General features: G+C 36.4%; 5 protein-coding genes across 5 annotated transcripts; 1 reads left to right on the top strand and 4 right to left on the bottom strand.

The window, feature by feature from the left end:
• Positions 1–5,733: 5,733 nt before the first annotated feature.
• Positions 5,734–9,852, bottom strand: LOC122025463 (binding partner of ACD11 1-like). The gene is made up of 5 exons (XM_042584277.1): positions 9,701–9,852; positions 7,452–7,555; positions 7,288–7,363; positions 6,509–6,592; positions 5,734–6,402 (listed from the first exon to the last, which is right to left on the bottom strand). Exons 1-5 carry the CDS (start codon positions 9,704–9,706, stop codon positions 5,839–5,841), a joined length of 834 nt encoding a protein of 277 aa, XP_042440211.1. The 5' UTR covers positions 9,707–9,852; the 3' UTR covers positions 5,734–5,838.
• Positions 9,853–10,106: 254 nt separating this feature from the next.
• On the top strand, positions 10,107–12,195 carry LOC122024112 (B3 domain-containing protein Os04g0386900-like). The gene is made up of 3 exons (XM_042582659.1): positions 10,107–10,348; positions 10,983–11,120; positions 11,814–12,195. The coding sequence occupies exons 2-3, from the start codon at positions 11,028–11,030 to the stop codon at positions 12,114–12,116; spliced, it is 396 nt and encodes a 131-aa protein (XP_042438593.1). The 5' UTR covers positions 10,107–10,348; positions 10,983–11,027; the 3' UTR covers positions 12,117–12,195.
• A 1,144-nt stretch (positions 12,196–13,339) lies between these two features.
• LOC122024111 (E3 ubiquitin-protein ligase RNF14-like) lies at positions 13,340–17,950 on the bottom strand. Its single transcript, XM_042582658.1, has 7 exons — positions 17,553–17,950; positions 16,776–16,850; positions 16,155–16,701; positions 14,535–14,920; positions 14,009–14,235; positions 13,785–13,932; positions 13,340–13,698 (listed from the first exon to the last, which is right to left on the bottom strand). The coding sequence occupies exons 1-7, from the start codon at positions 17,880–17,882 to the stop codon at positions 13,567–13,569; spliced, it is 1,845 nt and encodes a 614-aa protein (XP_042438592.1). The 5' UTR covers positions 17,883–17,950; the 3' UTR covers positions 13,340–13,566.
• Positions 17,951–20,621: 2,671 nt separating this feature from the next.
• On the bottom strand, positions 20,622–21,739 carry LOC122024388 (protein HAIKU1-like). Its single transcript, XM_042583004.1, has one exon. It carries the CDS (start codon positions 21,602–21,604, stop codon positions 20,909–20,911), a length of 696 nt encoding a protein of 231 aa, XP_042438938.1. The 5' UTR covers positions 21,605–21,739; the 3' UTR covers positions 20,622–20,908.
• A 1,202-nt stretch (positions 21,740–22,941) lies between these two features.
• Positions 22,942–23,274, bottom strand: LOC122025128 (glycine-rich protein DOT1-like). The gene has a single exon (XM_042583891.1). It carries the CDS (start codon positions 23,272–23,274, stop codon positions 22,942–22,944), a length of 333 nt encoding a protein of 110 aa, XP_042439825.1.
• Positions 23,275–25,067: the final 1,793 nt, after the last annotated feature.

The following is a 25,067-nucleotide window of genomic DNA, read 5'->3' as shown; positions in this document are numbered from 1 at the left end:
TGTTTTTACATTCCTGTTGTTCTTGTGTTCTTGTTCTTCTTGTACTCCTTATTGCTGTTGCAAAGATTGTGGTGAGGTTTCTCCACCCCGAAGGAGTTTATATTAGCCGGTTCTCCGGGGACTCATCCACCGACGGATTGATAGGGCTCGTCCACCTTACGGACACGCCGAGGAGTAGGAGCATCATCTCCGAACCTCGTACATCGCTGTGTTAAGGTTTGATATTCTTCCTTTAGTTTCTAGTTTATTTTTCCGCTGCGCTAACGAATTGTAGGAAGAAACGAGTGATTTGGGGCGGCTATTCACACCCCCTCTCTCTAGCCGTACGAAGAGATCCTAACAAATACTATATCCTAAATCTTAAACCCTAAAAAATAATTAAATAAATAATACGCTCACGTATAGATGTACACTATAATCTGTGTGTGTATATACCTGTCTGAAAACGATGAAGACAACTGGTTGGGAATGTGACTTCTCGATTGACCACGTGAAGACTCTGTTTAGCTCTGCAACACAAAGAACGTCAGTGTCAACTCAGGGAAGGGGTTCCCGACATTAGCCCTCCGATGTTCAAGTCAGTCATCGGAATAGTAGAAAGACGACGGAGCAATATAGCAACAATGAGAGAACGAACACAAATAACATATATCACATACCTTCACTGGTACATGAACCCTCTTTTATATAGTACTTCAATAAGCGACAAGCACATTTCTTAAGGCGCGGGCACGGTTTTCCAATTGTCCTATGAAAAGACATGTCAGGAAAGTGTATTTAACACCAAGGTCGCCTCAAGGCATAGGTCATTAAGGCCTATGCCTAGAGCTCCTATTATATTGGGGCCCACAAATTTTATATATATATATATATATATATATATATATATATATATAAATTAAATATGAATATTAATTTAAAACATATGAGTATGGATATTAAATATTTAAAATTATGGTTAAAATAAATTTTAGTCGAGATTTATTTTTATTTATTAGCTAACTATATTTGGTCAAAAAAAAAATTTAAATTTTATATAGATTAAATTTAGATCATTTTTATTTTTTTACTCGTGTTAGATTTAATTGTTAATTTTAATTTTTTACTATTAAAATCAGATTTAGTTGGTAATTTATTTTTTATTAAAATTTAATTAGTAATTTTAAATATTTTTAATGATAAAAATTTAATTTATTAATCGAAATTAAATTTGGTTAATAAATTAAAAAGATTTATTGGTTACACTTAATTGATATATATATATATTTTTGATAAAAATATTTTGAAAGTAAAAACATATTTAATAATGTTGTTTATTTCTTTCTTAAATTTTATTTTTCTTTCAATTTTTTTTTTTAATAATTCATCATCAATATTTTCTAGCTAAATATTTTTGAATAAATAAATTTTATTAATAATTTATCAAAGTTAAAATTGATAAAAAAACAATTTAGTTCACGAAGTTTCCATCAATGAGGGATTTCAAGGAAGAGTCTATTATACGTAGTGACTATATCTAGTACTCGAACATATTTCCTCTATGTCACACGATAATTTTACTGTTGTGTCGAGACTTTCCTTCCTCGAAGTTAAAAATGATTGATATTTTTTTTAAAAAAATTATAATTAAAATATATATTAATAATATTACAATAATTTATTAATGTTTCTAAATTAGATATCATAAAATATTTTTTATTTTTTAAATTTTACTAATAATAAACCAGTGAGGTTTGACATAACATAAAATTATTAGTATGTCGCCTAATTGGTCACTGCTTCTAATTATATAAATAATTATTGGTAATATATGAAATTGACTTTTTAAATTTTATTAACAAAATTAAATGTCGCCCCCAGGATATGGTTGAGTTGCTAATACGGGGTAGATATTGTTACAATGGGTAAGTTGTATTTCGGTAAAGTCAAGAAAAATGCTATCCTGTAATGGCCAACTGTAGCTTCCCAATTTACCTCATCATAGATGGTCGTAGGGTCAGTCATGTTGGCCTGTTAGGGTGACAAATTACACCTTTTGCTGTAACTAATAAAATTAAATGTTTCTAATATTTATTTTAAAAAATATTAAATTCTTTTTTCCGCCTAGGGCCTCAAGAATGGTTGAGACGGCCCTGTTTGACACCATACCTTAACAAGGCGTGTAAATCTATGACATGACAGTAGAAGCTTTCATCGTGTGATTTGTTTATTGATGATGTCCTGTTGTCAGCGACACTACCTCCGAAAGAGATATTACGAGATATGGGAGGGGTCTCACTATTTGGCCGAGTGGGTGAGCCGCTCGACAAGGATTCCCTGCCTAGTCGCTCAAGGCTCTTCTCCGTAGTCCCTCAGCTCAGTAGATTGTTTCTTGCCCGACTAGATAGGCGCTCCGGTCGGCATAACATTCACTTGGTCAATTGTGAGCATATGATGTTCTTTATGTAGTTACCTCGATCAGACGAGTGATCTACTCAGATGAGTCTTCTAATCGATCGGACTCTTCAAGCCTGATTAATAGTTGGCGTCGACTTCTGCTCGATTAAATTTGGTGAGCTCGTTGATTATTTGATATTGATGGTCTTGACTTTGATACGTCGATCGCATTTCACGCCTCTGACTTGTCCTTAGTATACCTCTTTTAACACCACATCAATCAAATTTAAAAGTTTTATTTTTCATTGGATTCCCTTTTGCACAATAAATGATTTAACTAGTTGACTAAGCTTGTGACAAATTCACCGCTCGAGCTAAAAACACTTGCACACAAAGATGGTTTCAACAAATTAATGTTAAGTACAACATCTGGATAGAATTTGATGGCACAAGGATGGAATTAAATCACTTAATGTTTTAAAAATTAGATTAACGGATCGATAGTCTACTCGATCCGATAATGAATAAAAGTTAGATGTTTACTTCCATTGTACTGTAGTGTGTGGAAATGCAAATGCAAAGTGTCCATGAGCACTCCACTTCTCAATTTGGCATCGCACAAATAAACACCTTCTCATTAAATATACAAGTATAGATCCTATAAAAATTTAAATCGAAATGCGCTTGTGACAAGTGTTTAAAAAGTCAATCATTTCGTGATTGTGCGTCTCATTTGAAAGAAAAATATTTATAAATGTACAGTAACTAGGGATCAAATCATGAATACCTGAGTGATAACTTAACATCCGTCCGTTGCATCTCGAGGGCTTAAAAATGGGTAGTGTACGCTCCTCAATAGTCCACCCTTATGCATCACTTAGTAGTAAACACTAAACACCAGTAAAGTATTCATCATAATGTCTTGTGAATATTTCATTTTTGAATTATTTTTTTATTAACTTATTTTCAATTTGGAGATTTTTCTGAAATCTATGGAACTTATAATACTTATACACACACACTATTATGTTATGTACTCTCCCTTTCTTTGAAACAACTAAAGATGACGAAATTAAACACCTTGTACTATTTGTTACATTAATCGACCGATAATCACAAAATAATTTTAGATTCGAATGTGCAAATAAGTAATTTCCCAGAAATGTTAAGGGGAAAAAGTAAGTATCAAAATAGCTTACCCTTTTTAGCTGCAATTGTTTTAAAATTCTAAAATATTAGATGAATGAAATATTTTTTTAAAAAAATATTTTGATTGAGAAAGGAGTAAAAAATTAAAGGCGTATAATACAAGTAGGACCGTCTTTAATGGCAGCATCTTGTGACAATTTAATTTTCAGTGAATCATTTAATGTCACCAGATCTTTTCAAACATATGTCGGATTTATTTATTTATTTAAAAAAAATACTTTTTTTGGTTTTTTTTTGCATCAAATTAAAAAAAAAACTAATACAAAGCTCTTGCATTTTTAGACATGAATAGTTTAATTAAAAAAAGATGGAATTGATTAACAAAGTTCTACTTAAGCTAAGTCAAGTTAATTATTGACAGATTAAACCCTAAAACCCACTTATTTGCACTTCAATTCTAGATGCAAAGACCTCAAACATGTTGTTAAGCAATTAAGGATGTATGTTGCTCAGGCACCACCCAATGAGTTCATGTAAGGTTCCATCATTTATGAACACAGCAGTGCTGAAATTTATGGCAGAGATAAATGAGCACTGATAAAGTTCCACAGACAGAAGCTCATTAGAGGAGAAATTTGAATCAAGAATTTAACTTTCAGGATTTCAATATCCTCAAAATATGAAACAGGCAGCTCTATGCTGCTTACTTTTGTTCTCTCATGAATTTTTATTTGTTATTATAATCTATTGACCATTTAATAAATATTTAATTTATTAAGAACTAACAAAGCAAGTCAATCAATGCAGCTAATCAAATTACAAATACGACAAGTAAATAAACTAGTTCGGCTAGCCAAGCTAGGCGGAACAAATTGTATTAAACAAGCTAACTCGATCAGATAAATCAATCATATCAAAGATCGTGAGTAGATTAAAATCGATCTTCTCGGATGGATCTAATGGCTAGCACATGAAGTGTTATCATCATGAGATCTGGGATTCGAATCTCGGCAAAGCCGAGGTAAATGCCTCCCTTATGTGTTAGTCACTATTCCAAAGGCTAGTAGCCACCCGTGATTTACCTCATCCGTATTGATCCTGGGACGGGTTGACGGGTGATTTATCTCCCTATTTGCCTAGGGATAGGTTGGCGGGGACTCTGGGGGTGAGCGAATCACCTTTTGCCACACGTGAGCAGATCAAAATCGTCCTCGCCCTTAGGGTTATGGTGCAACGGTAAGGGCGTTCAGTTATCTCTCAGACACCTATGGTTCAATTCCCAGCTACGGTATAATGGTAAGGGCGTTCAATTATCTTCCTATCTACGATATAGATGGGGCGTTCAATTATCTTCCTATCTACCGTATAGATGATAACTCTAAGAACGTTGCCTACTTGGATAGACCTCCGTGAACTTTTCCCGATTTATCTTAATGGCTCATAGAAAATTTTGGAAAAAAAATAATTGAATTATAAGGGATTCAATCCAATGAATAACGAGCGGGCTTAAGAAAGTGGGTCATCTGGATAGATCACTATAAGTATCTCCTAATTTATCTTTATGATAAAATTTTCATAGAATCAAATCGTCTTCGGGATTAATTAATTTAAAGAACTAGATACATGAGATTAACTAAATAAAACAAAAGTGAGTAGATCAAAACAAACTAGTTGGTCAAATCTAAACCTACATTGTCGAAGCAATCGATCAATTGAACCAAAAAGATAAACAAATTTCAAACTGTATTGATCAAATTATACATCCATGAATCGGAACTAACAAATAGAATTTTTCATTCGATCTCTGTTAAACATCTATCACCTAAGTACCAATTTGTGGGGATAATCCAGATATCCAACTTTTGTAGGAAAGGGCTATCACATGAAACACTACCACAATGATCAATCAAATAGACAAAAAGTTGAAAACAGAGTGAAATTAAAGATAAATGATAGCCTCTTCAATGGATGATATGTGGCCATAAAGAAAATGGAATATATATGTATATATATAAATAAAGACAAAACATTCTCATACATCAATTATTGGAGGAAGTGCCTCGTTGCCTGCAATGTCAAGTTATCAGAAGCAATTTTCCAATCCTTATCGTGGATCAAGCTGCTGCTTTAACTCGCAGCAATGATCGGGCGTCACCGTGAGTTAAGACTACGACCTATGTGTTCATTTCATCATTTGAAAAAAAAAAATATTCCTACAAACCATAGCAACAGAATAGGATAAAGTTCATCACGTATTGTAGCTACATGAGTACTGAGTTCCCTATATTTATATACAGGAGTAGCGAAACCAGTTCAAAGAATCAAGCCTTGAACAGGCTCAGGCTTCTTACGATGATCAGAAGATGAAGCTAGAGGAGTGACCGACAAGAGGCCTTCAGCCTCATCGTCTTCAGAGGGCTTCCTTTGTTGTTCCTTGACTGCAGCTTTCTCCACTGCTTTTGTTCCAACTTCACTTGCAGTCTTAGCTACCTTGTTGATTGCGCCTACCATCCACGACACCCCAGCAAAAACATACTTGTTTTCCATGGCGGCTGATCCAGCATTGCTAAGTGTCTGCTCTGCAGAAGCAATGGCTGATCTTGCTTTCTCAGAAACCTGATACCTGTGGTCCATTTCCAAGATCTTCTGGTTGGCAGCAGATGCTCCTGTGCTTATTGTTTCACTAAGACGAGTTTTTTGATCAAAACTGGAGACGCTGGTCATTGCAGCAGATGTTAGCTGGTGCTTCTCATCGAATGTCTTGGCTCTGTCTAAAACATCCTTCCCAAGCATTAAACCCTTGGCGAGCACAGTGCTGATGGCATTCTCCGCCTTCTGAATAGTTGATTCAGAGCCACTAGCTGGACTGTCTTTTGACTGGATGTACAATATCATGATAAAATATCCAAAAAAAAAATTGAGATGGTAGGAACTGCTACACGGGAAAAGAAGCATTGTAAATCTTAATAGTTAGACATTCTACCATCGAAGGAATGGGAGCAACCGCTGGTGGTACGTAGTCGGCAGCAAGTATGATTGTGACGGTCATGTCAACTATTGTAGCACCCTGTAAAATAAGCCATGAGATATATATTAAATTCCTTGCACAACAGTAATAGCCTAATCCAATCAAATCAAAACTAATAAACCTAATCATCAAGGCTAACCAAACGAACACTAAACCAGAAAAACTTATGCCAGCACCAATACAAATTCCTTCAGACCTCTGAAACTTCCAACTTTTTCCCCCTTACAAATACAATATGATTTAAGGTTTCTTTGATATTAGTATCAACTATAGTTACTTGTCCTTGAACGCAATCATGAGTACCCAACATGTATATAGATCCAAATCTACGAAATGACTATTTCTAAACATTTTTACATGATCAATTGGAATATCATGTGTCACTTGGGCTGCTGCAGTCTTGAATCTTGGGCACGTGGATGAAGAATTCAAGTATAACACGGACAAATAAAACTACAAGCAATGCCCCTACACAGGTTCAATCAATTCTAGAAGTAGAATTTCTTTAAAATATAATTATTATGAAGAGAAACTGAAAAGACAAAAGATGTCTATATGGAAGAATAAAACATCACTATACATCACAAGCTAAGCCGACCCCACCTAGTGAGATAAAGTTTGTTTGTTGTTGTATACATCACAAGCTATGTCTGTGTTGTTATGCATAACAGCAGTAATTAGTTACTCCAACAAAGGAACTATCAACATATGATGGGAATGATATGCAAACATACTGAGAGGAGAAGAGCTGTCTCTGCACCGTCCGACTTGTTAAATGTCACATATGCAACTTGCGATCTCTCGTCTCCACTACAAAGAGTAAGGGAAACTTGAAATCATCAATAGCAAAACTTAGATGAGGAAGTGTATAAATGCATTGGCATTTTTCAATACAAACCTTTGCATTTCAATGTAGTCAATTTCACCAGAAAATGAAAAGAATTCTCTGATATCTTGCTCAGATGCACTGAGTGAAACATTGCTGACCTTCGCTGTCCTAACCTGAAAAGCATTCAAAACGGAATCAGTAACTAGATTTAGATATTATTAAGAATATACCGGTTAGGACCTTATGGCATTTGATTTTTGAAAGTCTAACAGAAGGGTGCCATATATATGTTTCAGAAAGTTACAGCTGCAGCAAAATAATTCTCTGAGATAAATCTAATCTTACAGAAACTCCAATAATTCAGGTCAAACAAAGTGTTTTATAAAAGGACATATATAGTGGCAAAAAAAAGTCTTAGGTCTCCCCCTCTCTTGTTACTCTGACTTGAGTTTACTGATAGGTAGCTAAATCATGCCTACTTTTATCCAAGAAATCTAATAGCTGGATACATTTTATTGCAACAGGAAAAGTAAAGTGTTAATTATATGCATTTATTTTATTTTTTCTTTTTGAAAACTAAAATGAGTAAATAATAGTTCACTCAGCAAATGCATTGAACTAACTGAGGATTACAATAGCAGATGCATTGACACTGGCAGCTCCAGAAGATGTCACATAGTTGTTCGATATCTAATTAGATACCACATTGTGATTTAAACTGCTTCATAGTCAACAGGAAAACTGTGTCATTCTCCAGCAATGACCAATGTGCCCAAAAACTCCAACAAAATAAACCATGAACAAATCAACCATGAAGAAGAATCCTTGGAATGGAAAATCAACTCATTCCTAGTCATCTAAATCAAATAAAGCCACGGGTGAAGTGAAAGTGTTAAAGACCCAGATAGTGAACTGTTCAAGAAAGTTGATGGAGCTCACCCACGCCTCTAGTGGCTTGTATGTCAGTCTATCTAGTAGGCATGTGTTGTTAATTTCAAAAACTCAAAAAAAAAAAAAAATACAGGCACTTATTGCAAACTATTATTTTTATTATTTGGTTAGTTGATAAATATTTTGGATAAACTTAGACCACACAAACTCATTTTACTAAACGAGCTTGGTTGAAGGTCTACCAAGTCGAATATTATCTTCGACCTGATTTTTAGTGGATCCTTTATTCGAAAAGGCATGACTTATAAAACAATGAAAAATCACTTTCCTCTTTTCCTTTTCAAACTCTTTACGAACAATCAAGGGTACCAACACTCAACCATTAATGTGCACCATAACATTCTAGTTTCCAATTTTAAGTGTATTTTGGTAGATATTGGGTTCAAAGATAGTGTAGTTCAAGACCTACTTCATTCCTTGCCTTCCAATGGAAGTTACTATAGTAAGTGAAAGTTTAAGATTTGAAAAGTAACTCATTCCCATTTTATTTAAGAGTTTTTAAAATTTTGTGAGGGATTGTTAAAACTTTGAAGGAAAAAAACATTCAATTCAAACTATTATTTTATTATGTATTATTTGATAAATATTTTGGATACAATTTAAACCAAATAAACTCTTCTTATTGGACTAGCTCGGTCAAAATTTTACCAATCTGAATTTTATCTTCAACTTGATCTTGGTGTGGATCCTCTATTTATTGATGGTTTAAAATTGTACAAGGGGAGTACCCAAGTGACGATAGTCATGAACATAACTCACAAATCATTCTATAGTCAACAAAGTAAATTAGACTTCATAGACTTAACCATTTGGCCAGATTAACGTTGCTAAACCCCTCCGCAGGAATACAAGCATGTCAAACCATTAGAAAACAAAAGGCAAAACAGGCAAAGGTACTGCTGTTATCTTGTGCTTCAAACCACTTCGAGTCCAACAAGAATGGTCAGATCTGAAGAGTCTTCTCAAGCTCAATTGTGCAACAAAAAGTGCATTCAAAATACCTTCGTCATTGACAACGCCAAACTACAGAATCGCCCACCCAAAGTGTCATCCATTTAGCTTTAAATCACTATCTTGAATTCAAACTATTAACCAATTATTTCTGCGCCAATACATAAAATTCCCAAATTTCCTCTGTTTAAGGAAGCAAACCCAGAGGGGCGAAACCAAATCAGATCATTATTTTCTCAAAAATCCCTCACCCAAATCAGATCATGACCCAGAAAAGGACCGATAAGTACGCAGATAAATCACGTTGGTTTATACAGAAGATCAAGCAATCTAACAGAGAAACGAAACCCTACAACATAGATTCAGAAATTCCAACCGAATTGAAGAAAAATAAAGAGCCAGTAAGAATTTCTCACCGACATGGCTGTCGACCCTCTACGAGAATGCTTCGCGAACGCAAGAGCTCGGATGATTACGAATGGAAAAGGTTGAAACGAAAAAACAAAAAAAAGGAGAATAAGAAGATTTCGAGTTTTCGGTGTGTGCAGGACGAAGGAATCGACGGAGATCCGGACGAGTCGCGCTCTTCACCGTCAGATCCCCGAACGGTGACCTGTACACACATTAAGATAAGGTATTATTTTAAACTAACAATTACCTTAAACTCTTAATTATCATTTCCATACGTTAGTTTCATTAATAAAATTCTTTTTGATATTTTAAATAAATAAATTATTAAACTGAATAATAACAGTTTTAAATAATAAAATAAAATTGAATTTAAATTGAGAATTCGAAGATATCTAACGAATGAAGGTAGAACTTGTAATCAAATTTAAGTCCGTTAAAAATAAATCGCACAATTATTTTAATGGGCTATGATTTAGAATTTAGGGTTTAAGGAACCGGAGGAAGAAGTAGATCTGTAGAAGCGAGGGAACTGCGGATTTTCGATTCCGAGCAAACGATTAGCGACTTCTCGTCTTCTCCCTTTCCTTATCATCGAAGTCTTTGCATCTGATCTCCCACCCACGTGAACTGCTTCCTCCTCTCCGAGCACAACGGTGAGACTTCCATTCCGTCGTCTTCTGAGCGATGCATTTGTTGGAGTTTTTATTTAGGGTTTCTAAATCCCGATCTCTTTCTTTTCTTTTCTTTTCTTTTTTCATTTTATTCAGCTGTTCATCGTCTTTTTTTTTTGTTTTTCGGGTGAAAAACGAATGGCTTCGAATCTCGTTATCGGTTGTTCTTGTGAGAACATTCCTAAAGTTTAATCTTTTCAATGTGGTTTGGAAATTGCTACGCTAACGAAGGAATGTTTCCGGGGAATCGATGTATGTGAGTATTTCTTGCTGCTGTTCTATTATAGTTTGTTGTTCTTGGAGTGAGCTTTCCTGTGAGTATGAAATCTATAAATCTGTAATTCGTTGGAAATGTACCATGATTCTGTCTTCCTTGCATATTTTTGTAGCTCGGTGAAGCATTGAATGTTCAAATACGGTTAGTCTTTATGTTGCATCACTTTGCCTGAACAAAATCTGATCAATTGAGTTTCGTTGAGTCGTCCTGGTGGTTTGATGCTTATCTTTATTTTGAGGCTCTGTTCTCCATGTTTTTCCATGTAGTTTTTCCGAGTTTGATAGTCAGGAAACTTAGATCATGTTGTTTCATGTTAATACTTAAAAGTGGTCGTTGCAGGACAAGAACAAGTGAAAATTTGAAGAAAACATTGTAGTAACGTCAATGTTTGCCCAGCAAAGAGAAATTGTTCCACTTTCAGGAAATCCATATTTCACACGTACTTTGTCGCGCTATGATGTCCATGATTACAGACTGGTATGACTTCTATATTTATCATTGTTGATGCAATACATCAAACAAGACTCTTCACTTCACACCCATTCACTTGAACTGTAGTTGCTCAGATAACTAGTTAGCTTTTGCTTCCTTAGGACTTGCAATTGGTTACTCAAACAATTCTCCTACAAAGCACTACATTTCCCTATGATGAAAATATTGTTAATTCAAGACGGTATTCTTTTTTTATTTGACTTGGGTGCTTATTGAAGTTAAACAGTAATCTTATAAAGGCATCTATTTGTTAGATAATGTTCATAATAAACCTTTATTTATTTATTTTGTTTGGGTATGTCATACTTTCCCAAGTGTATATGTTCAATATATCTAATGTGAGTGGTAGATATCTGCTATCTAAAAATATGGTGCTTCATTTTTTTTCTGAAGTATTTGAACTTCAGTGTTGCCAAACTTATACTATCTGTCAAACTTGTCAATGAATTGATATGGTAAAAGAGTATTCGGTTCTTTCACAGCAATCTACCATTCATACCTTTTTCTATGTGAATTCATTATGAGTTCTTTCTCTTCATTGATGCTTGCATTTGCTTAATGACGATATTAGAACACATGCTTATGCTTGTCCAGGTCTTAAGTGAAGAAATTTTCTAGCCCACATGAACGAAGCATTTCAAATGTAACTAATACCTTTTTTTTTACTTTAATGTACAGTCCATTCCGAAGCAATTCTCCCATCATATGCCAAAAGATTCTGCTCGTGCACTCTTGTTTTGTGGAGATAAGATGTGGGAGGTTCACTATGTCTATCACAAAGACAACAAATATTTCAGACGTAGTGGATGGAGAGCTTTTGTTGTCGATAATGATATGCACATGGGAGATGGATGCGTGTTCGAATTGATGGATAAGGAGAAGATGCATTTCAAAGTGCAGATTTTGCGTGGGGACGCTCCAGATCTTCCCTGTCTAGGTGGTGATGGTCGGAACTCTAGTGACCCTATTTTGATTGATTGAATCTCATCTCATGTTATCTGTCACGAGGTATCAAACATTCTGCAATCATCAATCCAATGCTACTTTTCATTCCACTTAATGACACTAAAATGTAGTTTCTAGAATGATGCAAGGCCATGAACATATTCTAGCAATCTTAGACAAGGAGAACAAGATATGCATCTTGCAAGTCAGCATAGCTTAATGTATTTGTGGACGAAGTACTAAAATCTAGTCAATTAGAAGAGCCCTATCATCACTCTCTTCGTCTGTCTCCATCCCCATCGACAGTAGTGATTAAGCTTGGAAGGGCTGGTGACCACAGATGCCGTCAAATGATCAATGAACAAACACATGCAATATGTAAAACTCAAGCATTTATATGAAGCAACAAAAAACAAGTAAGAAATCATATAAATTCAACAAAGTGTTTGGTTGATTGTTCTTTGTTGCAAGATCCAAATGTTATTGTATAATTCATGCAGTAGCCATAAGTCGATTTATCAGCAAAACTTTAAGTTGAAATCTTTTAGCCAACAATGAATCACCTCAGATTTAGATAGAAAATGCCTACTAATTGGTATTGGAAACGATACAATTGGATTGGATATATACAAATTAAACTTGAGAAACATGAATGATACAAACATCAATTCTGAAAAATTGCTAATGAATTATCTTCATTACCAATTGCAATTACTTAGGAGGAAAAGCTTGACTAGTTTCTGAAAAATTGCAGCACAAGTAATTGTAAAACTGAAGAAAGAGTGTTATTCAATGTAATAGCAATTAGAATCAGTTCTTGTACTTATATACATAGCACGTATCGATTCAATTGCACCTGCAAAGATTTCAGTAAGAGATGCTTAATTCAAAAGATAATACAGAAATGTTTCAATTTGTTGCAACCAATAGACCCTTTCTGTGACTGAAAATCCTACCGTAGCAGTTTGTTGATCCTAACAAATTATCAAGTACTATTATAATACGTTTGCAGGTAGATTGCATCAAGCAGCAAAAATATGTCATGTTGCAAAGTGAGACGGAAGGAACATCATCTGTGAAACATTTTCTGGTTCTTCTACATTCAAATAGCAGATCTTCAAACTGTTTAAGAATGATAAAACCTGCTAAAGATGGGGGAAGTCACTGGTAAGTAATGGAAGTCCAGGCATGTCTAGAGACTATAGTTACAATAAAAGATACAACACGAGAAATGAAAGAATAAGGGTTTAAGATGCAAATATCAACGAATTCCACACACTGATTCCACTATCTTTTTATTATTCTGAAATCCAATTACAATATAACAATAAACAAAACACTCCGATACCCTAAATTTACATTGTACACAGTAGATTGTTTTCCGTCTCAATTCCCTTCATCTAGTATACTCAGTGCCCTCTCTCAATTATTTGGCAGGGTGAAATTGCATTGTATGGATTAGATTCTTTTAACAATTGCACTGGCGTCAAGGATCTGCAGTGTGTTGTTTGCAACCTTTGGGTCCGAAATGCTCAGCACTTCTCTTCACAGGTTTTCGGCACAAAGCGCAGAAATGATTTTGGCAAGCCCAGCAGAAGATGTGATTGTTATTACCCACCTGCTTTGGAGGGGAAAGGAAGAATTTGTTAGATAATTTTTTAATAGATATTCACCAAATCAGAAATCACATTATAATTATTACACCTTTGCATTAGCTTGACGACATGTTGGACACGGATGACCGTTTTGATTTACCAATAGTTCAGCTTGTATCTGACCCACCACCTGCCTCACGTTCATATGCATCTCCCATCGTTCAATCTCCTCTTGCGGAAACAATTCACATGCTCCTCTTGGATATTAAGGAATTGTTAGCATTAACACTGAACAAATAGATAGAAGTAACCTTGGTTACACTGACAACTCACCTGAAATGGTCATAGCCGTCAATTGCCTTGTTACAGCGGTAGCAGAAATATTGCCCACAGTTCTGGCACACCATCTTATTGCATCCTTCGGTCTTAGAGATTGCCATCTTGCAAGTTGGGCATTGTTTAGCATCACGAAGGGCTTCCCTAACACTGAGGATCTCATTTATCATCTCACGCTCCTTCTGTAATTGGCTTCCTGTCAGATTGGATGAGTTCTGGCGTCCCTGTAAACAACACAAGTAGAGAAACTTTCTTCAAGGACCACGACCATTATAAATGCAAGAATAGAAATTGCCAAAAGTTTAACAATATCCAAAGCCCAATTAATTTACAAAAAAATAGGTTGGTATAAGAGTGTTCAACAAAAATCTTTAACTGATATTGGGTGAGCTAATAATAAATGAACTATGAAAAGCTATATTCTTCAAAATATTTCTGCACTATTTTTAACACATGTATCAGAAAGTGGAAATTTATCATGACCAATTTACCAAGTTATCACTATTGTCTGATGTCAGAGTACCTGTAGAATTTGTAGTTTTGCTTCTGGTGTCATGCATTCCACTCCAACATGACGCCGTTCTCTGCAAAGAGAGCAAAAGCTGAAGAAACATTTTGAACACTGAGCATCATGCTCCTCATCTTCCAAGCATGCAGTCTCACATCGAGGACAATAGACTACATCTGTCATTGAGTCCAATGTCTTCTGCAACATCAATGATTCCCAACGTTCATAGGCTTCAGTTCCAAGCAATTGTTTCAACAAACCTGGAGGAAAAATACCTCCACATTTTGCATCAGGACACAGCATCTTGGTTACAGTACCCTCCTTCACATGCATGCTGCAATAAGTTTCCATGCACTTGCAGCAAAAGAAATGTTGACAAGGAAGTTTGATAAAACTTGTACCTAATATTAAGCAAAGAAAATTCTGTAAAACTAAATTCGTATGCAAAAAAAAGAATGTGGAAAAGAAAATTCAGCTAATGAATCTTTACATGCTAAAATAGCAAAGAAACATAAATCATCTATACATAAACCATGAAGACCGGTTATGGAGATATAGGTGACAATGCGTTTGATTAAAGACAAACTGGAGAAAGAAAATACAAGAAAAATAAAGAGCAACAATAGTGCAATTCATCACCACACCCGTTTGGACTGGTCCTATAGTATCTTGGTTGATCATATAAGGTTTAGTACAGCTAATATTTAGGGTAGTTGAACATTCTGCAGATTCTCATTATCATCAAATGCTTGATGATCCAGTGGAGAAAAGCTTGTTGCCTATTACTTCAAAGACCCACCTGATCACTTCACAGGTCTATTGCTATCTGGAATTAAGTGACAATTCGATAGGAAATGTAATTTTTCTCCTTGCAACCAACAGACCCATTTCTGTAACTTGAAACCATACCACTGTAGTTTGTTGATCCAAGCAAGCATAATCAGAATAGAAATATTCCAAAACTGAGAGGGGGATCATTAAACAGAAAAAAATTGTTGCATGATCTATCACAAAGTGAGGTGGGCATAACCTCCCTACAAGACACTTAGTGATTCTAAATTTTAATAACAGCTATTCATGTTATCTGAGCATGACAAAACATGCTAAAGGGGGCAAACTTACTGGTAGGTATGCAAATCATTTACCTGTCTAGAGACTCTCATTACAAGGAATAATACAACAGTAGAAATGAAAGAATATTTTAATTGAGAATAAGATGAAATTGGCATCTGTACCATAGTCATAAGATGGCAATGAATCAAGAGAAGGCTACAGCATCAATGATTACCTCACAAAAACAGAAGATATCATGCTCACACAGACATGACAGAGAAGCAGAGGTAAAGATTTAGGTACAACTATTTGAAAATGTGTACATTTAGCTCAGATTCTCAATGTATGAGGGAAAAGGAAATGACTATATCCACCAATGTTTGTGTAGCTAACAGTGCATAAAAACAGCTAAAATACTAGGAAATTTAATTCCTAGTAACAGTAATTTTATTATTATTTTAAATAAAAACATAACCCCAACATCATCAAATGCCAAAGAAGACTTCAAGGGGGTCACTAACGAACTAACAAATTGCATGAGCAGGGAAAAAAACAAAGCATTGAAAAAAGGAAGTTGCTTACCTGCACACTCATTAAAGCAGATAACGCATTGATGAAGATTGCTAAGAAAAGATTGATTGCATTTCTTCTTATCATAGCCAATCATAGAAGAAATTATCAACTCAGGTCGGACATTTCCAGAAATGGCACGTTTATCTTTAGAATCTGGCATATTACATTGACCTAACACAATACCATCATCAAACCCAAGGTACGAAAGAGAACAGTTTTGCAACCAATCTACCCACTGATACATAATTTCTTGCCCTGGTTGCTCCATACATATGGCATCCATCTTCTGACAAAGATTTGCAATTTTCTGGGAGTCCAACCAATCAACCATGATGGTGAAGTAGGGAGGATGATGGCTAGGATATGATTTAGGTAATAAACAAGTCAACAGCAGAGGTGGCAAATATTGGACATTGTAAGTGTACACAAATTCAGGAGAATCATTGTTCTCAGTCCTCCCAGTTAGACTTCGTGATCCATAGTTTACCTTTGTGGTAGAAGAATGGAGCTCCATAGACACTTTGATGTCGTTGGGAAGTTCATAAAGTACATGGATCTGCATAACAAGCATCCAATGATCAACTCTCAAAAGTTATCTAATTCTATATGGAAAAAAACTATAAAACAAACCTGGAAGCATCTTAAACCATCTTTTCTATCTAAGATAATAACATTGTCCCCATATATTGCTTCCAGAGCCAACACCTGCACAGAAAAAACCAAGATAAGATTAAGAAAACCAACTTTGATCTATTCCACTTACTCATCTCAAGATAATGCACTAAGACCAAAAAATGGAACTTGCAGATATTATACAATTCATTTATTTTCGAGTAAATTGCCAACAAAACTCAAAGTTGACAATTAGGGTGGAATGAACAATGATTATCCTATTGGTCACTAGTCAACAGTTATTTATCTTATTGACCATTACATTTCAACTCTAAATAAACGAAACAAGATGATATTTTTGTAATTTTTTTATCAAAGTGAAAGATGAACCTACATTTCTTGTTAAGGATCATGATCTTCTTACTTCACAAATCATCTATTAAATACGGTATTACATTATCATACAAATTTTAGGATGTAAAATCTATTTGAAGTAAGATAAAAAAAAAATCAACCTATGTTATGTTTTTTTACATGATCCTTACGATTCATGATTTGCAATTCAAACATTCATCAAAATGATTCATGCTGCGAAGCCCAATTTGACGTATTTTGATGATATAGAATCCATTAAGATAAAGTTCCCAAGTGAGAAAGATACAAACTAAAGTAATCTTATCACATGGGAGAATGAGTTTGACCACTGAACTTTGATCAAGCAGGATTACTCGGCCTCTTGCACTCCTGAAAGTCTGAAACCCGAATTATTCAGGCGTATAGAAAAAAGATGATTACCTCATCCTCTTGCATCTGGTCATTAAGTATTATATCTTCCTCCGACAGCTTCGATTCTTGCTCACTAATCCTCAGTTCCCACAACCTCCGCATGGCTTCTTCGAGGCCATCGAGAACATCTGGATTGGAACCATCGATCTCAAACGATAGGGATCGGCCTTCGAACTCTCCTGTTCTCTTTTCTTGGTCAGATCCGGCGACGATTGTTGCTTCTGGGAGTGGAACGACGGGATTTTGGGTGGAATTAGAGATTTGGGACGGCGATGAGAGCAAAGATGCCTCTTCCTTACGCCGTCTTGGGACCAAGGTCACGGCAGAGGAAGAAGACATTGGCGAAGCTCCGTAATTGCGCGGCGGCGGAGGAAATACCGGGATTTCAGGGCCGGTCGCCGTGAGGATGATAGAGTTATATAGGTTGGGGAAATTTCACTCCGCCCATGTTACATTAGCTTCTAAACTATCTGAAGTTTTGTTATTATCAAAACCACCCCGCATAATAGTATTAATTTCTGCTTTTAAGTTGCTTTTGTAAACTTTAATTTGCGGATTATAAACGTCAGTTTTTTTTTTGTTGCTAAAATACCTCTTAATTTTTTCCTTAGTATATAATTAAATTTTAATTAAAAATTATTTAAATATCAAAATAATAATTACTATATATTTTTAAAATTGTAATATATTTAAAACTTAATCAATAAAAATTTAATTTTCAATTTTCATACTTAATACTTAATATATTATATTAGAGGTAAGACATTATTATTTTTATTCTCACTCAATCAGATTTTGATTAAAAAAATATTACTTTATAGGCCCATGGGCCTTGTCCATGCAAAACAAGAAGGTGGCTTAATTTTTTTTAAAAAAAATATTTTTTTGTCCGAAAGCAATAATTAACCTAATAATCTCATTAAATATTATATTTAAGAAATTTGAATTATTTATAACGGTCTAGAGGATATATAGATCGTCTATACTTCCTAATTTATCGAATTTAAAATTAATCAAGCCGCTATGAGTGTAAATGAATCAAGCTGCTTGTAAGTTATTTGAAACTCGATTCGATAAAAGCTCGTTCGAGCTCGTTTAATGAGGTTCGTTAAGATAAACAAACCAAACTTAATCTTCATAACACTCAACTCTTTACCTTGTGAACATATTCGTTGGTAAACTTATGAATCAACTTTTAAATGAAAAAATAATAGTTTTGATATTGAATTTATATATTTTACACTCTACTTATGAAAAATATAGACAAATATATTAAATTTATTTATTAGAATAAAATTATAAATTTTAATAAGAATATTATTTTCATTAAATATATAATTTAGTTTTTAATAAATATTTATATTTATTAAACTCGTTTAAACTCGATAAAAGTTCGAATAAACTCGTGAATCATGAATATATTCGTTAAATAAAATTCGAGCTCGGTTCAATTATAAACGAGCCAACTCAAATATTCAAGCCGCTAGGAGTGTAAATGAATCAAGTTGCTTGTAAGTTATTTGAAACTCGATTCGATAAAAGCTCGTTCGAGCTCGTTTAATGAGACTCATTAAGATAAATAAACCAAGCTCAAACTTCATAATACTCAACTCTTTACCTTGTGAACATATTCGTTGGTAAATTTAAGAATCAATTTTTAAATGAAAAAAGTAATAATTTTGATATTTAATTTATATATTTTACACTCTATTTATGAAAAATATAGACAAATATATTAAATTTATTTATTAGAATAAAATTATAAATTTTGATAAGAATATTATTTTCACTAAATATATAATTTAGTTTTTAATAAATATTTATATTTATAATTTATATTTATTAAACTCGTTTAAACTCGATCAAAATTCGAATAAACTCGTGAACCATGAATATATTCGTTAAATAAAATTCGAACTCGGTTCAAGTATAAACGAGCCAACTCAAATATTCAAGAGCTATTACACCCCTACAAGTGGCTAAAATAATTATTCAAACTTATTTGATTTCCTTTTAATAAACTAAAATTTAATTTGAATTTGAATTTAATTATACGTTATCACTTTCAATTAAAATTTACATCAAAATTTTATTTTTTTAAATTTATTAGATTGGTTATTTAATTGATAATACAATTTATTTATTTATTTTAAAATTTCCTTTATTTATTTGCTATATCGATATGAATTTTATTTATGAATATTATTCATGAATAATTTATTTACAAATTTGAAAAAGCATAAATGAACAATAAGAGACGACTCAGCATCATGAGTAATTTGAACCTGTTATTTATACTACAGTGATAATGGAAGAAGCTTAATTCTTAGTGCATGATTTCTTTGTTGTCATTTTAAAAAGGCTAAATATTTTTTAGTCCTTGTGTTTTCTATAGAGTAGTATTTTATGTTCTTATAATTAAAAAATAAGATTTAACTATCTTTGACCAAACGATAATAATATCGAGAGAGGGAAAAAATATATTGAATTGATTATTATCTTATTTGATAAAAATACTAATAAAATTCATACATACATTTATATAAATAACAGAAAATCAATAATTCTGAAAAAGATAATCAATTTAAAACTCATTTCACCCTTCTCATCAAATTTAAAAAATTAATTTGAGGCAACACTTAATATAAGTCGCGTAACTCTAACATAATCTCTAAAAAAATGAAAGTCACATCAACTTTTCTTCAAGATAGAAACATAACAAGCTGGAAAAAGACTTACACGGACGTATTTATGGAAAAGTCCAAAAAGCTTGCAGGTGAGGCAGCGCCTAACATAAGAAAAAGTGTCGAATTGAAATGCATCCAGTTTATCTCGAAATGAATCAGCATGTGGAATGAAAAAAGATCAATGCAGATATGGACTGACGAATTCAAATTCTACACGTTTACCAACTCTACCACACCAAAAACCCTATAAAATATTAGCATTCTTTTATTGATATCATTTTATGATAAATGAGCAAACATTATGAGCAGAGCAAATGGCGATCGTTTTACTTTACATTGACCTCTTTACTGAACAGTAGTCGAGCAGAAAGGGCATTGCAGTTCATCCAGCTGAATCGCATAGGAATCATTTGTGAGGCAATTCATGAAAGCTAAATACAGGAAACATTTAACTAGAGAATCCAGAAACAGAGGAACTAAAGTAATATACTACCTACAACTTCGCCTGTCACAATTTCAGCAATTCCTTCATCTTCCTCCGAGAAAGATGGACCAGTAAAGAACAATAACAGCTATCTATCGAACTTCTTCTATATAGAAATATTTTTTTAAAAAAATTGAATTTTTAGCACCAGCAAATGCTGGGCAGAAGGGAACGCGCAGTAGAACATGCTCCCTTCATCTGGGGCTCCGATTTGGAAAGAAACCCGAGGGTGATTGGGGGAAGAAGAGCCCGGGAGACGGCGGTTCCTGAAGGCCGCGCCATGTTCCAGCTCCCAACGTTTCCGGATGCGGCAACGGAGAGAAGAGAAGCGGCGGAGGGTACTGGAACCCCGGAGAAATCAGGGGATACGGCGACTTGGGAGATAAGAGGTTCAGGTATCCACTCGGAGAGAGAAGAGGCGAGGTGGGCGGAGGGGGAAGGAACGCGTTCGGACTCATTATCCCCCTCGGCGATGGCAGCGCGAGGGATCGTGGGGAGGGAAAGGGCGGCGGGGGAGGATGGCGAGAGGAGGAGGCCGGGCCAAGGAGGGAGCTCTCGAGGTAGCTCATGTAGGCGGAGACGGGGGAGCCGGTCCACGCCGGCGCACGGGGGTTAGGGTTAGGAGGAGGAGGCGGTGGGGAGAGCGGAGGCGGGCGGATCTTGAGGAGGCGGGAGCTGGGAGGCCGCGGCTGGGGCGGTGGCTGGGGGTGGAGGTAGTCGCGGGAGGGCGAGCCGGTGAGCTGCTGGACGACCGCCCGGAAGTCGTTCTTGCAGATGTTGTAGATTTGCGGAGGCGGCGGGCGAGGCGGCGGAGGAGGCGGCGGCGACGGCTTGCGGATTTGCTTGCTGTGCTTGTTGATTCCCAGCAATTGGTTGCGTGATGAATCCATAGATTGTTGGAGAAATGGAAGAGACGGCGAGCGACAACTGTGGTGTAATTCAGCTTCTCTTTATAATGAAAATGTGGAAGAGATACGGTCACACAAGCAAGGTGACCGGTGCTTGGGTTGACGGCTCTGTTTGCGTCGTGTGGGAACCGGGCAGCAGCTAGCCGAAGCATTATTATTATTTTGGATGGCCGCCGAAGCTTCTTTATTATTATTTTATAGTTAGTTTGTTGTTATTTTGGATGGCCGAACCCTTACCATATTTTGATATTATATCATGATAAAAATTGAATATATATTTAGGATCAATAGGGAGAAAATAAATTCATTTACCTTGATTTTATGATTCGAATTTTAAATATCATAATAATAATATTTCATATATTAACCATTAGATCCATCCAAGGAGATATATTTTGATATTATATGAACAAAGGCATAATAGTCATGCGACATTAAGTATAGTATATTACACATACGATATAACTCAATTGACGCTGCAATTAATTAGCATTATTAATTACGTTGCTTATTAATTTGGCGATTTTTTCTTCGTCCAGCAACTCAAGGTGTGTAGCCGCCACCGTAGCCGTTAACGGCACCCGAACCAACGCCGGCGCCGCCCCCTAACCACCGGTTCGGCCGTATCCTCCAATTCTTGAGCCGCCGCCTGGGCCACCTTCATAACCAACCGCACCGCCATAGCGGCCACCAGTACCGCTTCCATAAGCTCCTGCTCCTCCGTATCCGGCGCCGCCACCCCCTCCCGTACCACCTCCGTGCTCCGTATCCTCCGCCAGCGCTACTCCCGGCGCCGCTTCCGTATCCCGCGCCGTGCTCTCTCGGCCTTAACCGATTGCACTCCCGCCGCCGACGCCACGGCCGGCGCTGCCTCCACTGGCCGCACCTCCGTGCGCTCTGCCAGCACCGTATCGGCAGCCAGCCTCTCTACCTGCGCCTGCACCGTGCTATCCACCGCCTCCTCCACCGCCCGCACCTCCGCTCGTTAATTCCTCCGGTGCCGTAACCGCCGCCAGCCCCACTCCCAGCGCCGCTACCGTGACCTCCGCCTTCTCCGATTGCACTCCCACCACCACTGCCATGGCCGCCTCCACCCCCTCCACTTCCGTGCCCTCCTCCAGCACCGTATCCACCACCAGTCCCACTCCCGGAGCCACTTCCATATCCTGCACCATGTTCTCCGCCTTCTCCAATTGCACTCCCACCACCCCCGCCCTGGCCGGCGCCTGCACCATAACCACCGGCACCGTAACCAGCGCCACCGCCGCTCCCTCCACCACCGCCGTAACCAGCCCCATGCTCACCCCCGGCTCCATAGCCTACGCCACCGCCGCTCCCTCTGCCAGTAGCGTACCCGCCTCCATGGCCTCCCAAATCACCATACTCTCCCAGGTGGCTCTTCCATACCCAGCTCCAGATCCGCCTCCACGCCCACCACCAAACCCACCTCCATGCTTACCGCCTTTCCCCCCTGCGGCGCCGGAGCCATAACCAGCACCGGAACCACCGCCGCCTCCACCGCCATAGCCAACGCCGTGGTCAGTGCCATATGGAATCGGCTCTGCGAAGAGAAATCTAGAGGCAGAGCATGCAGCGATGCTGAGTAAAAGCAAGACGAGCGGAAATACTAATCTAGAAGTGGCAGTGGCCATTTGCGATGCGGAGATGGAAGGAATCTGGGAAATTCGGTCGGAATTTATAGAGATAGATCGACGGAGAGTGCGGTTGGCAGACCATGCGCGTTGCTGTTGCTCTGTGTTCTTCCCACTCTCAATCTAATCTTCAGAGTTTCTGCGTTCCCGCTGTAATGCATCTCCTTTCTCTATATTTCACTTTAAAAGTCTTGATGATGAATTGATAGATGAAGCAGCTCAACATCCCAATAGGAAAAATGACCCTTAATCCTCAACGACTGCAACCTTAATGACAGAGCCACTGTGTGATATCAGTTCGAGAAGACAACCCACTAAGGAGCAGAGGCTTTGAGTCCTTGATAAGAAGCCTCAATCCTGCTTGTCCACAAAAGGAATACTGAATTCACAGTAAAAAGTGGCCAGAACCTTGCAGAGACCTATAGAACAGAGTTGCTATCGGAAATTCTGATTTAAATACTTCAGCATTTGACTAAACAGTTTCTCTGTGTTCTTCATAATTTGTTTGCGATGTTAATGTTCTTCAGAACCCTATACTTAAGTTGTTCTAGAAGACGCATTGTTAAATGGTGAGACTGCTGAGATAATGTGGCTTTTGTTTGGTGATTGATGTGGAATGGTGGGCACAATTGTTAGATCTTACAAAAACTGAAGGATATAATCAGATAAAACAGAAAAGATGGCAATAATGCCTCTTTCTATTGAACGCATAAAAGATATTATCTGAGTTTATCAATGCACGAATATACGATGAATAAATTATGAATTTATATTGAATTTGACTAAAATTTAATCAGTCTAATCTTATTATTAATTATCAATTTCCCTCCCTCCTCGCTCCTCCCTCCTACCTCCTACCTCCTACCTCCTATAACACTCAAATAGTGTTCCAACTGTCCCCGGGGTCATGATACCGTGATAGGACATCCAGATTATCATCAAAACATCCATAGTTCGAATCTCAATTACGGCGTATTTGTAAGAATTTTTTCTCTAAATGGAGGGCGTAACCAAAGGATGCTAGATTTCTGGGTTGATCGTCGCGTGTGCTTCACGATTTACCCTAGTGACCGGTGGGAAACTTCCGTAAGACCGGACCGATCACCTAAGAGATAATCAATGAGATTAACTAGGATTATCTTTTTTATATATAAATAGTGTTCCAACTTATAAAAAATAGTGTTCCAACTAATATGAGAGAGTACTATAAAGGCATATTTCTAGTTCGACAATCTATAATCAAAAATATTAGGGAAAATGATTAAATTAAAATTATATAAAATTAATTCTAATTTATCTGTTAAGATGACTTGAGCAAATAATTTCAGACTGTAGAGCTGGTTCTGCCAAACTTCTGGTGGTCCGAGTTGATGTGGTACGTATTTGAATTGAGAGTCAATCGTCGAATCGAGAAGATAATTCGCTGACTAAGATATCGATGTCTGCGTTCAACATAGTTTCCTTGAAACAGATTCATCCTTTGCTTAAGAGGCATCCTCTTTATTTAAGAGTCCTCAACTTGCTTGTAATGAATGACCAAATTATGATCATTTAATGCTAGATTTAATGTCACCATTATTGTCGAGATGTTACGAAGTCACCATTAATGAATTTAATATCGTTATTAATGTTGAGACGTTATGAAATCACTATTAATTTTATATTAATGCTTCTGTTATCCTCTTGATCAGGTAGCAAAAAGTGATTCGGTGGCAAAATGTTAGTTTATTCACTTGGACAAATTTTACCTCGATCGGTACGACATTCAACGTGTATGGATTTGCATCCACCCG

The sequence above is a fragment of the Zingiber officinale genome, chromosome 9B (genome assembly GCF_018446385.1).
Source record: "Zingiber officinale cultivar Zhangliang chromosome 9B, Zo_v1.1, whole genome shotgun sequence".
In the NCBI taxonomy this organism is placed as follows: Eukaryota; Viridiplantae; Streptophyta; class Magnoliopsida; order Zingiberales; family Zingiberaceae; genus Zingiber; species Zingiber officinale.
Note: the sequence above shows the minus strand (reverse complement) of the source record. Positions and strands in the feature narration are given on the sequence as shown.